The sequence below is a fragment of the Pleurodeles waltl genome, chromosome 6, assembly GCF_031143425.1.
Source record: "Pleurodeles waltl isolate 20211129_DDA chromosome 6, aPleWal1.hap1.20221129, whole genome shotgun sequence".
Taxonomy (NCBI): Eukaryota; Metazoa; Chordata; class Amphibia; order Caudata; family Salamandridae; genus Pleurodeles; species Pleurodeles waltl.
The window spans coordinates 617828372-617845940 of NC_090445.1; the positions used below are offsets into that span (position 1 = coordinate 617828372).

Here is a 17569-nt window from a genome sequence, read left to right on the forward strand (position 1 = left end):
AGGTAACTATTGCTACTGAGGTTTACATGGCTCTCTGTATTGTGTTACTAAGATCATTGTCGATGATGTATACTTATTATCGTTAAGTTCAGTGCTTCCACTCAGGGACGGTTTTAGGGTGGTGTGACCAGTGCACCAGCACCTGCCCGGGCGTCAAGGGGGATGGGGCTATGTTTAAAAATAACTAAGCACCTACTGCAGTGTTCCTTGTGTGTCCAGCAGTTTTCAGGCAACAATAAAAATTGCAAGACAACTCTGATGATTCATGTTTTTTTTTCTGGAGAGAGATGGAGTTTTTGCTAGTGGCAGTGCTGATTCATCCTAGTAGAGCATAGAGTTAATGTACCTGCTGCAAAGAATGCGTACCATACAGATCATAGAACTGAGGACCTGATTTAGATCTTGGCTGTAACAGTCCTGCTGCCCGTTTTACATTTGAAAACCCATAGGTCGCCTTGGAGGTCTGCCCGCTCGATTTAGAGTTGGTGGGACCATAGGCAAAATACCCCCACCCCCTCCCCCCGTCGAGTTCCACCAACTCCTCCAGGAATCTCCAGCCACAAAGACAGGTAAGGTGGAAAACAGGGGCCACTCTTCCCGCCGATCAAATTCCGATGTGCCTTCTCTTCAAGCCAACTGTGGTGGTGTTACCTCCACACCTGAGTTGGCGGGTCGGAGGGGAATGGAGGCAACAACTTAAATTTTTCGCTTCTCTTTTGGACTGGACAAAACTGGACGTCACCTGCCGTTGATGCTACCATTGGACCACAGAGGAATCACGACCCCACTGTCACCGGACTCAAAGTTAGGGATCCTGCATTACCTATGTATGTTGTGTGGTCACTGCACATGGACTCAGGACCACTGCAGAAATATACATGTCACAGTATTGTTTTTGAACACCTATGACATGAATAAATTGGATAAACATCTGCATCAGACATTGGTGTCAATATACTGGTACAAGACATATATTGGTCATATAAACAAATGTTGTTTTGGTGTCAGGATTCATTGCCAAAAGAATGCTGGCACCACAATAACATCACAATTGGCAACTATCTCTCTATTGGCTCATTGAAGGGGGACCAGTACCTGTAATGTTGTACTTCCAGTTGTGTATGCGAGTCAGTACTTGCATGTGTGTATGTGAATTGATTGGCTGGTGGAGGTAGAGGGAAACGAAGTGGGTGATGTGGTTGTGTCAATATGTGTGTCACATGCATGTGGGTCTGATGTTTTTTGTGTATGTTGGGTTCTATGTTGTGTGCAACAGCCTGGTATGTGTTGTTGTGTTGTGGTTGTTGTCGTGATATGTACAATTGTACTTTTCTGTGAGTGTGTTTGAGTTGATGAGATTCTCACTGTGTTGGTTATTGTGGTTGTGATGTATGTGGGTGTAGTTTCAACAGTGTGTGTATTGTGTATCATGGATGTATGGCAATGTATGTTTTCTGCATGTATGTTTTGTTTTGTGGTGGCATGGCAAAGGATAATAGTGTGTATGTAGTCTGTAGTGTGCTGTGCAGCTGGACACATACGGTTAAGGTACAGTGTGTGTGTGTGTGTGTGTGTGTGTGTGTGTGTGTTGTGTGTATAACTTACGTATATTAAATGGCAGCTGCCATTTTACACTGTCCATTGTCTCTGGCGACTGTCTCCCTTCATCAGAAATCCATCATGCAGGACTGTAACATCTAAATACAGTGGTCAGAAAACTTAACAGAGTACTCGGGTCTGCCGCCGCGGCGGATTGGCGTTAATATTATCAAGGTCTAAATCAGGCCTTAAGTATGAGTGAACTGAAGACTTGATATTATCTGTGCCTCATTCTAGGACTGGCCCACGTCCTAAAGACTTCAGTGAGAAACCATTGTAAGTATTAAAAGTATACTCAGTGCAATCTAGTGTCTCCACTCCCTAAAAGACATAGGAGAATGCTGCAGCTGCTGGAGGCTATCTGCCGTGTCTGTTGATCAAGCCCTTCTAAGTGACAACCCCACAGGAATACAGCCAAACACGGCATCCAAAATAATGACCCTCTGCAGAAGACATGTCTTAAAGCCTACCACTGGGACCTTCAAAGGGAATGGTGAGAAGATTTAAAATCTGAACTAAATGAAGTAAGAAAGAGCTTTATGTATGTTATATCCATGTTTCAACCTTATGTGAAACATGTTGGAAACAATTGCTGAAGATGAGGAAATCATTGAATATCAGGAAAAAAAACTACTGTATGTTTTGTTGCTGCTGAAAAAGTGCAGACTGTCTAATGTGTACTGTAGCCAGATAGCCCGTGTAATGCTTAACATCTGAGACTCCATGACAGATCCTTGACACTTTCATCTGTCCCTGCACATGCCCATAAATTATAAGCCATAGTTTTAGCCTGAAGATGTATACTTCTCACACCGAAGTTGGGCAGATGAGGACAGCAAAATAATGATGAGAATGTTGCGGGCCACAACATCAAGTCATTCAGAGTCTACATGCTTCAATGTGGGTTTTTTAGATAGAGCATTATACATATCAACTCAGACACTGGGTGCTATGACTGTAGATCAGGAAGCAGTTGCACAGGGTGGAACACTGTTTGAGGTCTGCGTTTTCAAACATGGTGACACCAATGGACTAGGGTCTTCCTTTAAATAGATATTTAGCAGACCCCAAACTAAACCAGTTTGGTAGTGTAAGAATAAGTGGAAAAGGGAGTTGAGCCCTGAGTGGCTGTCATCAGTAATAATGTGGTAGCAGTCAGGTAGTCAACATATAGGGTGAAGAGTGGATGTCGCATACATCCAGATAAATTGGAAATCAAGTTCCCAAACACTCGGAATGTTGGACAGGGTTTAGGGAACAAAGATTGGCATTGCACATATGATGTGTATTCCTGTCTTCAAGTGCTTTGGACGTATTTCCTGTCAGCTGTTAAACATATCATGGAATCTTGATTAATCCTGGTTAATTGCCCCTCCCTGGTCATCCTGGGACTAAAACCAACATTTTGGAATGCATGAGACAACGGTAGTATACCGACTGCTCATGGAGGCGGTGTTCGTCATTAGGTGAAACTGGAGGAAACAGCAAGCACCAATAATGGACATTAAAACTGTGGGGATAGAAAGGCTGTTCTTCCATCTGCCATACTATATGGATACGTTTTTAGATATATTTACCCCTCTCCCAAATAATGTATGCATGTAACCAGGTGAGATATGGAGGAAACCTACCCCCTGGTCTGAGGCCATTTGACTAGATTTGACTAGGAAGAGAATGTTGGGCAGAATGTGGACAATACAATCTTACGATGGAGAATAGTGACATGGTGGCCCTTTGTGCATCTCCTTACAAATGGAGGGAGGGGAGATTTTAAGGGGAGGGATGGAAACGTTGGAGAAGGAAAGACTGAGGAGTTTCGAGGTAATGGTTGTCCAGCTGAATTGTGGCTGTAACAATGAAAGGTGACATCGCCAGTTCTTAACTACTTTATGTATGACAGGACCCTTCAGTGTGGTTTCAAGGTAAAGTTTGATAAATGAGAAGTTGCGATCTGGCAGCTCAGTTGAACACTGTGGAACTCAAACCTCTTACATCTAATCCTAACTTTTGTGCTCGACAGAACTGTGGGTTCAGAGGCAAACCAGTCTGTTTAAATGTGCCTCAGTCCTATTTCTTTGCAATAGTTCCGAATCATTCGTAGAACGAGCTAAAGAAAAACCCATTTTTACTTGTAGTGAGTGTTAAAATAATCTGCGTCCCCCGTATGAAATAGAACACCTTGCAATTTTACGTTCTGTGACCTGGACTCTTTACAGGAAAGATATCAACTCCTTTTGCTTGCTGACATCTTAGAACTGATTTCTTAACAAAATAGAAAAAGCACATTCCTACTACTCTCTTGGCAGGAAACATTTTCCAGAATCTCATTTTAAATCTTCGACTGTTATGCGATACATCAGCTGCGACCACACCGCTGCCTGTCCAGAGTCCTGTCGGTTTTCACGTGGCAATAAGTGCCTCAGCAAAACCGTCACAACGGGAGACAACAGGAATCTGCAAGATTGAGACAAATCAGCCGACAGCGCCTGGTAGTTAGTGGATTAAAGAGACTTGAGGTGGAGTTAAGACAATCAACTTGGTATTTGGCGTGCTGATGTTTAGGTGCGTCCACCGCACTGCCTGTTTCAATGGTTATTCAATCAAACTCGCTCTATACCTATATCTGTAATGGCATTACAGCACTGAATACAAATCTTTGTGTCATATATATATATATATATATATATATATATATATATATATATATATATATATATATATATATATATACACACACACATACTCGTATCTTTACACGGAGCTATATTATTAAGTTACAGTCTGAATCCTAAAAGTTTGGCTACGTGGCATTCCCGACTCTTTAGTTTAGGCCATTCACACCGCTTCGATCCGGGAGTGTTTCTTGAAGATCTGTAATGAAGCCTAAGTAATAAGGATGGGAGGAGGACCCTGAAAGTGCTAGACCTCCATGCAAATTCCAATACAGACAAAAATGTGGCACCCGAGGCGAAAATCTCTAGACGCAATTTCACAAAACCTGGATGAGGTGAACAGTCCTGGTAGAACTTGTGATGCGTCTTTGGTGTTGTGAAAATACGGGCAGTTGTTTTTTTTTCAAAATTAGAACTACAGCTTAAGTGAGGACAAAAAAATGTTCAGCCGTCTTGACAGTTGGGCTTCCTCCTAGGATTTGCCAAGTCTGTCAAACACTAAAAAATATAAAGGAATCTGACTGGAGGAGATACCACGTTTTCTTTTGGTTCAGTGCAAATTAATGCAACTTCCAATGATCCGCAAACCCTAGCAATCTGCCTGGTTGGTTAAAAAAGAAAAAAACGTATTATGGCTGCAATTGCAGGGTACAAGGCACTGAAACCTGCAGCTCAGAAAAAAAGTGGCACAGCACAAAAGGGACCTAGGCTAACATCCCCTCGTCCAAGGGAGAATGTGAGGCATGTGCTGGAGAGGTAGACACTGCCATCAACCATAAAAGTAAGCCCCCCGTTTCACTACAGTATCTGGAGGTCTGCCATTTTGGATTAATGGATTCACATGATGAGTACTGATCCTTGACTTCAATACAGAGTGTTCAAAACGACCATGGCCTTGTGCAGCTGGTTCAGGGGAATGAGTCCTGGGTGTATTAGCAAAGCCATAAACCAAGCTATGATTCTAGAGTTTGCTGTACACAGAGTTTTGCACAGCTGGTTTGGGTTGGACAGTGGTAGGAACGCTCCCTGGCTGTGTGCCAGGTTCAGTGTCCAGAGTACGCTGTGCTTGACCAGAGGCCAAGTGCAGCTGTTCTGAGTAGGAAAGTCATTGGTTAGGGCCTTGCCATAGACTCTTTCTACAAAGGCTGCTGTGCATGGCAAAAAGACGTGCAGCTTGTTCAATGGGACAGGGCACAGTGCCCATATTCTGCTCATACAGTTGAAGTCACAGCTGATTTTGGTCGGATGGGGTGGGGGGTCATGCAAGACTTGGCTATAGACCAAAGGTAGTGCACTTTCGCACAAACACTTAGGGAATATTTGGTTACATTTACTGAGATAAAATTAATATTTGTTTATTTAAAAAACAAACAAAAAAAACAACACCCTCAAAATTCCTATTAAAAGCAATTAAATTAAAAACCGAAGTGAAAGTAATGTTATAAAAGGAACGTAACTCATAAATACCTTCAATAAAATGAAAAAAGGAGAAAATAAAGACTGTGTGTGGTAGAGGCACTGTGCTGAAAGCCATTGTCTTGTAAACCAAGGTTTGTGGGGCTAACGGTTAATGTTGAATACGGCTGTTGTATTTCTTCTGTTCTTTCCTGGACAAGGTCAATGTTACAAATGAAGCAGTGCTTCTATTTTTATTATTATTAGTAGTAGTAGTACTCTACAGAGAGCTTCGCATTAGCCCTTATACAGAAATTAAATAGACATTTAAAGTGGGTAGGTCATCTTCTCCTCAACTGTGAATGACTACATTGTCTCTGCTAGCATTGACCTCTACCCTTTTGTGAAATATCAGAGAAGGGCATTTCTTTACACCTCTGAGACCTAAAATATTGATTAAGAGCTAAATGGTGAGGAAGAATGACTTGCGCAGTCTGAATACACCAATCACCACTCAGGGTGGCATTTTTAAATGTTTATGAGGGTTAGGATAGATTTGATTGTGAACTCGACCCTCACCACACACGCTGGGTCCTCCTCAGAGGTCCCATATTAAGTGGAACATCAGAATGAACCTAAATGTAATCAAATGGTACTGTATCAGATATCGCAGTGCTGGAAACTATGCTTGAAGGGTATCCATCAGGGAAAGGGCCTGCTACCTATGGCTTACTCTCATTTTCTTAGCAAAGGCAGAACAAAATCAGATAATAAAAGGTTGTTAAGGGTCCATATATGGGCCAATGGAATTTATGGAAGTTATATGGTGATTGATGTCACTCAGTGATCCATGGTCATTTGGCATTTCTGTGAATTGATAAGCCTATAAGCACTTCCCTCATCCTTTATGGTTACTCTTTAGTTATAAAGATCAAGGTCAAAAGCTGGCCACAGAAATGTGCCAGTTATGGTAAGCTCTGCAATTCATAACTCACAAAGTTACCAATCAATCCTCAAATCCCACACTAAATGAAGTGATCATGACTTCACCATTGATGTGACAATGCAATTACAAATGTCATAAATAGTCTTAAAAATAAGAATACATATCACAATACCAGTGACATTATGAATGGCATGACTATGCAGGTAGTATTGTTTATAAGGGTTTTCATTTAATGATGTTCTGCCTTTAGATGTTTACTGGTATAAATATTGTAATATCATAGGTGTTGCATTAGGTGTGAAAGTTGTGGTTTGCATGGCTATTGTATGAGTTATTTATTGAAGAGGTGTCCATAACTAACCACATTTCGTTTTTTTAGATTTTCTTTTGTCACAGTAACTTCACTTTGACTTTGTTTTTAATTGAATTGCAGAAACTAACTTTTTTTAAACATATGCTAAGATGTTATAACTAATAGCAAGCATAAATTCACTTTCGTTTTTGTATTTATGAGGTTTGATAATCAGTAACATCAAGCGTCTATAAAAAATATACCTTACTTTGCAACCTGCCAGGAGTGGCCAACCTCTGCCTTGTACAGCCTTTGGCCTTACGCAGTGAGGGCTAATCACTAGGTTGCCATTACAATTCACCATTTTCTATTCATTGTGCCTCTCCAGATCTCTGCCAGCAATATGCAAATTGACTTGATCCTGCTCCACTAGGAACAATGCAGCTCAACCTGTATAAAGGTGTGGTGGGTGGGCGTGGGTGCCTGTAGCTTGCACTGCTGCTGCCTGCTCTGTACCAATTGTGTGACCGAAGTTTACTCCAATACTCCTTTCTATGTTTGTGTCTGGGCGTCTTGTATTCCTGTTGACTCAGTTGTATCTGGTGTGTGTAAGGGATGCTAGCCCTGTTGCCCCAGAACTTGTTTTTTATGTGATGGAGGTTTGCAGCGATGCTTCATGCACTGTACTGGGCAAAAGGGTAAAGGATTTTTCGAAGCCTCAGATACTGTTTTCCTATTTCCTTGCTGTGCCAGTGAATGCAGCCGCATTACTGATGAGGTATACCAAGAACAAACACTTTAATGGTGGCTTGTAATAAACTCAATTGAGCAAGGTTTGCCATTTGTAAGCACATGTTTAACAGGAGGGTGAGTTTACAAAGGCCATTGCCTAGGATTAGACAGTTTAGGTACTGGTTTCAAATTGGCATAATAACTTAGAGAACATTTGCATATGGCCAGTAGTTGATTTGTTTCAAATAGTCTTTATGATACATTTTCATGCACTGGCACTCACTACCCAGCCTTTTGTTAAAGACAACCTGGGTGGAATCTAAAGACACACGTGATTAAAGAGACATGAAAGACACGTATGTGACTAAGAGGCACCATGATAAGCCCTACATAACCCACTAATTTAAAGGTTCTATCTAGCTATAATTTCTTCAAGGTATTATGTTCTGTCCTGAGCTTGTATGTTAATGAATCTATAAGATGTAGTCATAGATGGCTTCCATTGAACTATTTGGAATGACGCTCTCAATGACAATGATTTGTAACCAGCTCTGCCAAGAAGGGAAACATGAGGAACTCATTATATGAGCTATGTGGCACTAGAACACTCACTTCTATAAATGCAGAAATACACAAATACACCAGCGACAAAATGTGTGCACTCACGGGTCCACTCGGTGGCATACTGGGGAGCGGAGGTGTGGGGTCCAGCCACAGTGCTGATCTCAAATAGGTACTGCTCTCCAGCAGTGAGCGACGAATAGGTGATGTTGGTGACTTCTCTTCCCAAGGAGCTGTTATGAAGAAGCTTATTGGGCTCTACCGTGTACAGCCTGGTGACAGAGCCGCTGCCGATGGCGGGGTTCCAGTGGGCAGACAGAGACGACAGACTCCCTTGACTGCTCAGGCTCAGTCCGGATGGTGGAAAGGGGTCTAAAGTTTGGAGGAAGAAGCAGTAAGGATAGTGCTCATTATTTCCCAACTGTGCAGTTAAACAAGCAGTGGTTCCACTCTATAATTACTTAGCACTGTTATGAGGTTACTGATCTACTGTTTGATTTAATATCGTTATAGGATTTAAAAACGCTCAACGTCTTATACAGCAAATAACTTTCTATTAATAATGCATTTAAAAATGATTTCTATTTTTCTGGTTATTGTTCTACATCTTAAACAGATCTTATATCGCTCTGGATGATAACACTTTTCTTGTCGGTGTGGTTTCAGTTGATGGGCGCTAGGAAGAGACAAACTCCATCACAAAATGCTTCAACGTTGTACAAAACCAGCTTTATAATACCTATTTAAAGTGTTAAATAGTTTCTATACCACTCTTATAATGCCATATCTATGATTTATTAAAACCTTTTAAACATTTGCACTCGTCAGTTCACGAAAGTAGTCCTTTAAAGACAAACAAGTAAAACAAATGAAACAAAAACCAAAATAAACCACTCTGCCACATTGTCCTGTGAAGTATCCATAATAAAGACGTTTTCCTGAAACTTTCACCTATGCACTGTGCAATTTAGCTTTGCTTGTCTACGCATAAATTGGCCCACAGGCATTTCAGACTGATGACTACAGTGTTTTTATAGGAATATACTGCATTAATACGGACTATAATAAGTATCATTCTTAACACGTTTTTGAAGCATTGATGTTATTTATATAGTCACATTACTATTCACTGCCTCCACCTGACAGACCTTTCATAGACACTGTTGAACTAAAATATCTCCAGCGTTACTCTAAAAATGCACTATGAAATTGCAAGCATAGAGGACTATCAGCAAACCCTGAACAAACATTTACAGATAAACACAGCTCCAAATCAAACAGACCACCCTTTTTTATTAATAGCGTGGTACACAGTCTCTTCCTATTGTCATCAAAGTTATGGCACTCAATCATCTAGACAACTGAAATATCATGATATAATCCACTGACACCAATCTCCCGTCTTCTCATCTCTCAAGTTGAGCACCTCTACCTGCTCATCACTTCCTCCTGAACAAAGCATCTTTGACCCCATCTCTCCATTGACCAACAACTGAGCTGACCCATGCAATTTTGCTCACAGAGGTATCCTTCTTAAATAATAATATGGAGTTATATATAATGCCTCAGGTATAGTGCAATCGCCAGGGCATTGAGCATAAATTCATTATCATCATTGTCTGCACTTTCATTATTACAATGCTGCAAGGCATGTTTTGTGATACTATTACTGATTTTCGACAAGCAGCTTTTGTTCCTTAAAAGACTGTATATTAACCCATTCATTCTGTGTGATTATTTGGAAAGGAAACCTCCAATAAAGTTTGTTGTGTTTTAGTAGGACCCTGCACTGTTAGGAGCTCCACTCCTGGTGGATCCATTTGCATTTTTCTCTTTAATTTTGAAGCCCAGCCACATGATCGCTCCTCCCTTCAATAGGGTCTGCATCTCTTGTGGATCAAGGACCTGACTAACTGGCAGTTCTTATGTTACTAACTCACAATACAAATCACAAGCTAGCCCCTACACTCAAATGATAACTCCAACACCACAAACATTTCTCCTTATACATTTTGAACATTCACCATTAATCAGCCTACTGCCTTCTGCTGCAGATTTAAAACTAGACCCTAATTCGGCTGAAGCAGATGTCTTAATTAGAAATTAATGAGTATTTATGTCTTTTGAACAATGATTTATGTAGAAAAAATGAATAACGCAGAAAAATAATGTGTACGTTTGAAGGTGTGACCTTGAAAGAATGGCCACCAGTTTTCATGAAATGTACTAAAATTATGATTAATACATACAAAATATTGAACATGTATTAGATTAATGTAATAGTATGTCATATTAAGGGTTATGAATTATGTTCTTGCTTACTAATTGTAGGCCTTAACTTAGCTAGTGTCTTGGCCTAGTTTTGACAGCCTCATGCAGAAGCTGTATTTCTTAGCGTTTAATGAAAAATGCTGACAGATTGAACTAACTGTAAAATGCTCATTGTTTTAATAAAATGTTAGCAAAAGCTTTTCCTAGGAACCGACGGACAGGAGATGAGGTCTCTCGTAAAGTAACAAATTGTGTGTAAAATGTGTGAGATGTACTTTCCCAGGACGCGAACAACGAAGACACTGACTGGAGAAGAAAATGCAACAAATTCAATACCTGATGAGCCGGATGATGTATTGCAGACCAATCAACGACGTGTGAAGTGCAAAATATTAGAATTCATAGATTTGGTATAGAATAACTATTGGATAGAGTAATAACGTATAATTAATTGACCAATTGGAAATTAGGGGATAGTTTGGGAGACTTTGATATAACAATGTGACAGAGGAGACCAGATTCAGATTTTTGGAGATTTTTAGGCAGACCGCTGTCAAGAAGAAGTGATTCGAGATTCTGTCATTTGGGCTCATTCTCTCTAACTGAGAGCCTGATGCTTTCCTGATTGACTGATGACAAGAGGACGAAGTCTGATTCTGCTTGCTGACCCATACCGTGGATAGTTAGATATGTAAATGTGACTGAATTGCATTCTTATGCCTTTCCTTTCTAGTTACCAACTGCGCTGTTTTAATAGTTTTCTTATCTAGATGTTTTTTCTAAAATTGTGTTCTAAATTGCTTTGCATGAAGCAATTTGGGTTAGTTGAGGTACTCACATGACGACTGACGAATTACAGAGACAAATGGTTGACGGACTATTTTGCTGAATTTTATGGACATCATAGCCGTGCTGAATTGGGTTTTACTAATGTTTTGTGTTGATGCCTTAGAATGTCTTTTGATTCAAGTTTTGATTAGATCATGTTTTCTGCGACTTACTGATCAACATGCATTATTAAAATGTTTGATTTGAAGTGGATGATTAAGATTCCTGACTTAGTATTGTTAATATAAGGGAAATAAAACGTACTAAACCTATAATTAAAGGTGTGGTTATTCATGGCTGAAGAGTCGTGGTGTGTGAAATTTACTGACTCCATTCATTATTGATTGGTCTAATGGTTATTGATTAGTGTGTGTTGATTATTGATTCTGTACTGAAACTATGGCAAGAACACCTTAAACGAAACAAAAGGTTCATCGACCTATACGCTTCCCCTTTTAAGTTTATTTATTACGGACCGATGCGCTAACAATGCCCTCCCTTGGACTCTCTAATCTCATCAGTGCCTCTGTGAAATAAGTTAATTTGGATTTCAAATACCCCTCTAGAGCTGACCCTTTTTACTTATTCTCATCAGTGAAAAGCAACCCCTTACCAAAACCTAAACCTCATCTGTGATGCAATGCTTACATTGCAGAACACACACTCTGATATAGTGAATTTATCGCACCTTGTCCCAGTTTCCCATTGAATGGCTTCTCCACCCTCTAAAAACAGAGTAACACTCCAATAGCACGCCTTTGCTCAGATTGATCACTTGCACTGCTCAATATACTTCCCCAACCCCAGACTGCATCAAAATACTGCATCCATCTTCTACACACAAACACTGAAATTAATTTGAATAACCTAAATAAGACAATGGGAATAACACTTAGAATGTAGACTGACTTCTCCCGCTATTACAACCATCTACAGATTAAGGTGCACTTGAATGAAAGTCAGATCAGTATGGTCTGACAGTTTAGTAAACATTTAACAATAATCAATCATACTAATGCCACATGAGAAACACGCTTATAAACTAACATTTTTCAATATCCATTTCAGCGGTTCATTCACCATGTTAAAGATATCTTGATGCTCAAGTAAACCGAGTTTTCTCCCTCCTCCAGACCACTTCTCTGCCAAAATGATGAAAAATTCTCCACCTATCCAAAATTGGTGAAACTGTAGGTATTATAGCCATCAGTTACAAGTATTCCTTCACATGTGCTACTAATACCCACTTACCACTCCTTACTCACCGTGAACATAAGTAATACCCATCCAATTACAACAAAACTACACACTGTATATCATCCCCCTGACAATAATAATTTAGTTGTCAAGGAATCTACTGGTTATATAACAATCCAGCTCCTACATTCATAAAGGCAAATATTTATTTGACATCATCCAGAGATAATATGGCAGTGTTCTTTCAAAAAACTGATTTAACACAACATTGCCACCTGCCCACTCAGATCAATGGTACCTCACCTGATGTGGTGGGTACTGACAAAGGACAATGTTTAGATCTCGAACTCTAGAATACATTGACCACGAACAGTTCAACCAATGCTCCACTCTCTCCAAATGATCCTTCCTTTTCAAAGCTAAACTTCAGAAAGTTATTAACAGAACAAGAGAATGTTTCAAGATCTTACATTACAAATCTCATAAAACCCTTTCATCATCTCTCCATTAACTCAATTACAATTACTTCTCCCAGGAATTTACAAAGAAGACTCCAAATATTTGAGAACAACTTACAGCCTTACTGTCACAAAGGAATCAGAACCAGTCACCTAGATCAGTATAGCACTCTAAGAGTTATGGTCCTTTTTAAATCAGACTTAAAATGGACCATAAACTTTCATCAGCAATGCTACTGATGTACTTTACTCTTCATATCGATTGACCCCCTTTTTTACTGAACAACATGATGATGCTCTCACTCCCTTCCAGTTCAAGACTTGAGATTAAGTAGTTCTCTTCCTGAAAGCCCATCAACCTGGTCATTTCTGCCGTCTCCTGAAAAGCATAATGCTGACCCTGATATTTTGAAAGAAAACACACCTATCACTGTTTTAGGTTTCTTGTTAAGAACATGGAGAAATTATTGCCAGCCATTTAAAAAAAAAGCTGCCAATCTGGAATAAGATAATGGTACAGAATCGTGCATGCTCAAAATCATCAATGACACACATTTGAAATTGGCAAATACTCATGCTCATTGATGGGTCCATTGCTTTTGATTCCAGAGCATATTTTCTCTATTAAATAGAAGAGTTTATATCTTATCTGATAAGCAGATCCCAAAATATATAATTAGCAATTCCATTTCAACTTACACAGGTGTTCCTCAGGGTTTCCTCACTGTCCCTCTGCTTTTCAAAATATATTATGAGCCATGAAGTCATTTTTTCAAAATTCTTTATTGACGTCTATCAGTACCTCAGTAATACACAGTTTTACGTAAAGATCAATGGTAGACAAAGTATGGACTTCCTCACACTTGTTTCCAAGACTGTCCTGTAGAAAGGTGTCAATATTATGTGGTATGATTGGGGAGTCTTACCATACAATACTAGCATGTTGACCAGAAGTGGAACTTGAGTTCACACCAGTAAACCTTAGCTCAGTCCTGGTAGTGTGGCAGAGTACTCAGGCTACTTAGAGGAACATGTGTAAAGTATTTCACAACACCCACATGGACAATAAGTAAATGACACAACTCGAAAGAAATCCGAAACCAAGTTGGAAGAATAAAGCAATTAAGCAATATAAATAAATTTTTATCTTAAATTTGACACCAAAACAAACTTTGTATCTGACATACAACTAGAGTTTTGAATTTTAGAGACGTTGAAAAATAGATGCACTTTTAAATATCTCACAGTTCCATTGAAGTCAACAGGTGAAAAACACAGCATGCAATTAGACACTTGTGGGGTGAGTTCCTTGAAACCCACCTGGAGTTAAGGTTTGGCGGATCCCTAAACTAAGACTCAACAGCCAGTTCTTCATTACCTTGCCCAGTGAGTCCGGGTGCAGAGGTGCTCTGGCTATCCTTGGTGCTAAGGGGATCCGTGGGCAATGTCAAAATTGCAGCATTTGACAAACACATACTTAGGTGTCGAACTACTCTCCCCACAGACAGTAGAGGCCTTTGGGGTCCCAGGATCTTCACTACCCCGTCCGGGAGCTCTGGGTGCAGTGGCAGCCTTTCAGCTGTCAATCACGGTCTGGCATTGCCAAAGATGCTTTGCCACCTCTCTTGAAGTCTCCTCCTTCAGGATGCAGGATGTCAGGAGTGGGGTCATTGCCGTCATCGGTTACCATGAAGAAAACTGCTCTCATGTTGGTGATGTCTGAGACTGGGTCGAGTACCGGCCTGGCGACCAACAAGCCTTGGAAGTGGCAAAAGTAGTCAGTCATTACTTCATTGGCTGAAGGTTGTCCAGGACGGAGTAGCGGCTCAAAACTTGGTGGGAGTCTCTCTACCACTCTGGGGGAGCAGGTGACAAACCCTCTTTGGGCATGCTCACAAGGGGCCCTACAGGTTGCACAATTTGGGACTTTAGCAAGGCAATTCTTCTGCAGCTTGCAGGTGACTGGTACCAACAGCCAGTGGAGTCTGCTTTAATTTTTGGCTTCCACTGGAGTCCCTCTTGCCGGGAGCAACACGTTTTCACCACGGGCACATGTCGGTCACACAGTTCCTGTATATGGTCTCCTCATGGCACTTAAGTGTCCTCTCATTGCTCTGCGGTGGAGTCCAAAGTCCTGTTGTCAGTGACTGCTTCTTCTCTGCACCCTCTTCTCAGATTCAAAGTTAGAACTGAGTTTTTGGTGCCAGGGGAGCCCCTTAAATCCTGGTTTAGGGGGTGTTAAGGGTGAGGGGACAGTGACCAATGGGCTACTGGTCGCTGAGGCTAGTCCGCCATTGAAGTGATGACTTCCTGTGTGCCTCTCCAGAGTACACTTCTACTCTCATCCTAATGTTAACAACACCCTTAGACTGCCCCTCCTTGGGGGGCTTCTTTGGGCAAACTGCATCACCCCTCTTGTGCCCTGGCTGCTGACAGTCGAATCAGGACCCAGCCTTTTTGGGATCCCAGTTTTTACCCTGATACCCCTTTGCTTTGGACTGAGAAGAGTCTTGGAGCCCACCCTCCTTAGAGTTCTTTTGGGGGAGGGGGGTGGAGAGGACTCTTTCTTTTTACCCTTGTCGGTGCTATTCCCCTTACCTTATTAAGAACAATGAGCGTCCTTATTGGAGTCACCTCCACTGTGAGCCTTGTTCAGGGTAGCCCTAGACCTAACTCATTTGTCAGCTATCATAACCCAGCTCTCTGGGAGAAGACAAATCCAAATCTACTAGATGCTATCACAATGTGTAACAGTTGGTCAAGATGTGCTCCTTCATCAAAAGATTATACAGCCCTTCAAAGGTGGCTAACTTGTTGCCCTTGATCCAGCCTTCTAGAGCCTTGACTGAAGAGTCAACAGAGTCTACCCAAGTTTAGTCTGGACCTTTTCGGGTACCCCTTAGCTTGAGTTTGTACCTCTGTGGTGAGTTCAAACCCTCTACGAGGGTCTCTTTCATGTGGAGATAGGACTCTGCTTCTTCCTCAGGAAGGGTCAGTAGTCTATCTCTGCCCTTAGCTAGGAATAACTCCCAAAGTAGAGAGCCCCAGTACAGCGGACATACCTTCCTCATTCTGCAACACCTCTCCAAGGCTGCAAACCATTTGTCAATGTAATCTCCTGCATTGTTTTTGTGAACAATCATTTTGGGGACCTTAGAATCATAAGAATCCTCACTTTCCCTAATTATTTTGCTGTCACCGTCCTTGAGAATTAGTCCCAGTCAAGCCCTTCTCTCCTCCAGGGCTAGTCTCCTGTCCTCGATCTCAAGCCTCCTCTCCTCCAAGGAGAGCTGTTGAAGCCTGTTCAAGAGAGTCCTACCCAGCCTTCCAGTGGGGAGCTACTAGAGTGACTCTAGTGACTTCCTACTGGTGAAGGTGGCCTGGGGAAAGGTGGAGAATCAAGGTCTTCAATCAAGACCTCCTTTGCCTTCACTTACTGGTCCAGGGACTTCTCCTCCAGATCCATAAGTTATTTTTCTGAGGCAGAAACATTTTCCCTATCTCTGTTTTCCTCAAATGATGTGAGGGCCTCTGTGAGGTACTCTCTTTTGGTAGTAGCCCTAAAGCTGATGCCACTACTTTTGCAAAAAGCCCTCAGATCACTGATCTTGAGGATGGAGAGGACAGACTGATCGAGGCATGTGATATTCTCCATTGTGCACTGGTTATCAATGGAGCTGGATACTTTTTAAAACTGTTTAAAAATGCTTTTACTTAGCTACCTAGATACTTTTTTGAACTTTTAAAACTTTTTGAAACCTATTGGAATGAGGGTGTAACACAGGGCCCCAGCAATTGCAATTAAACTTGATTTAAAAAAAAAAAATACTAAAAAATGCTTTGTGGGTCTAAAGACAATTGAGGATTTCTTGTGTAACCAAAAATATACTTATGTCTAAGTGGTGAAGTGAAACAAAAGTTCAAGATCTGCACCCTTGAAACACCAATGTAACAAAAGATGCTTTGTCAACTCTCTCAAAAAGTATCTCCTTCCGGATACAGGATGTCAGGAGTGGGGTCATTGCAGACATCGATCTCTATGCTGGGAACTGCTCTGGAGTCCGTGATGTCAGAGACGGGATTGATTACTGTAGGAGGCTGGCCTGGTTTATAGTGGGTAACTTGTGGTACTTACACCCTGTGCCAGGTCCAGTTATCCCTTATTAGTAGAATAGACGTGTTTCTAGCACCTTAGGCTGATAGAAGGTAGGTATGGCAAAGCAGCTTAGGCTGAACTAGGAGACATGCAAAGCTCCTGCTACACCACTTATATCATATAGCACAATATCATAAGAAAACACAATACACAGTTACTAAAAATAAAGGTAGTTTATTTTTATGACAATATGCCAAAAGTATCTCAGTGAGTAACCTCAGTTAGAAGGTAAGTAATATACACAAGTTATATGTACACAAACCCAAAACAGGTAAGTAATAGTAAGAAAAGTAATGCAAACAGTGTAGAATTACAATAGGATGCAATAGGTGAACATAGGTTTAGGTGCAACACAAACCATATACTTCAAAAGTGGAATGCGAATCACTAATGGACCCCAGACCTATGGGAGTTTCTATAGGGTCGCTGGGACTGTAAGAAAACAGTCTGGGTGTCCAAGAT

General features: G+C 41.0%; 1 protein-coding gene across 5 annotated transcripts in view; it reads right to left on the reverse strand.

The window, feature by feature from the left end:
• The window catches only part of LOC138300066 (receptor-type tyrosine-protein phosphatase V-like), a 573371-nt gene that overhangs the window by 288770 nt on the left and 267032 nt on the right, over nucleotides 1-17569 (reverse strand). For all 5 annotated transcript variants that reach the window (XM_069238934.1, XM_069238932.1, XM_069238933.1 and 2 more), the window contains one exon: nucleotides 8303-8569. In XM_069238934.1, the coding sequence (XP_069095035.1) occupies nucleotides 8303-8569 (267 nt within the window). The remainder of the gene's footprint in view (nucleotides 1-8302; nucleotides 8570-17569) is intronic.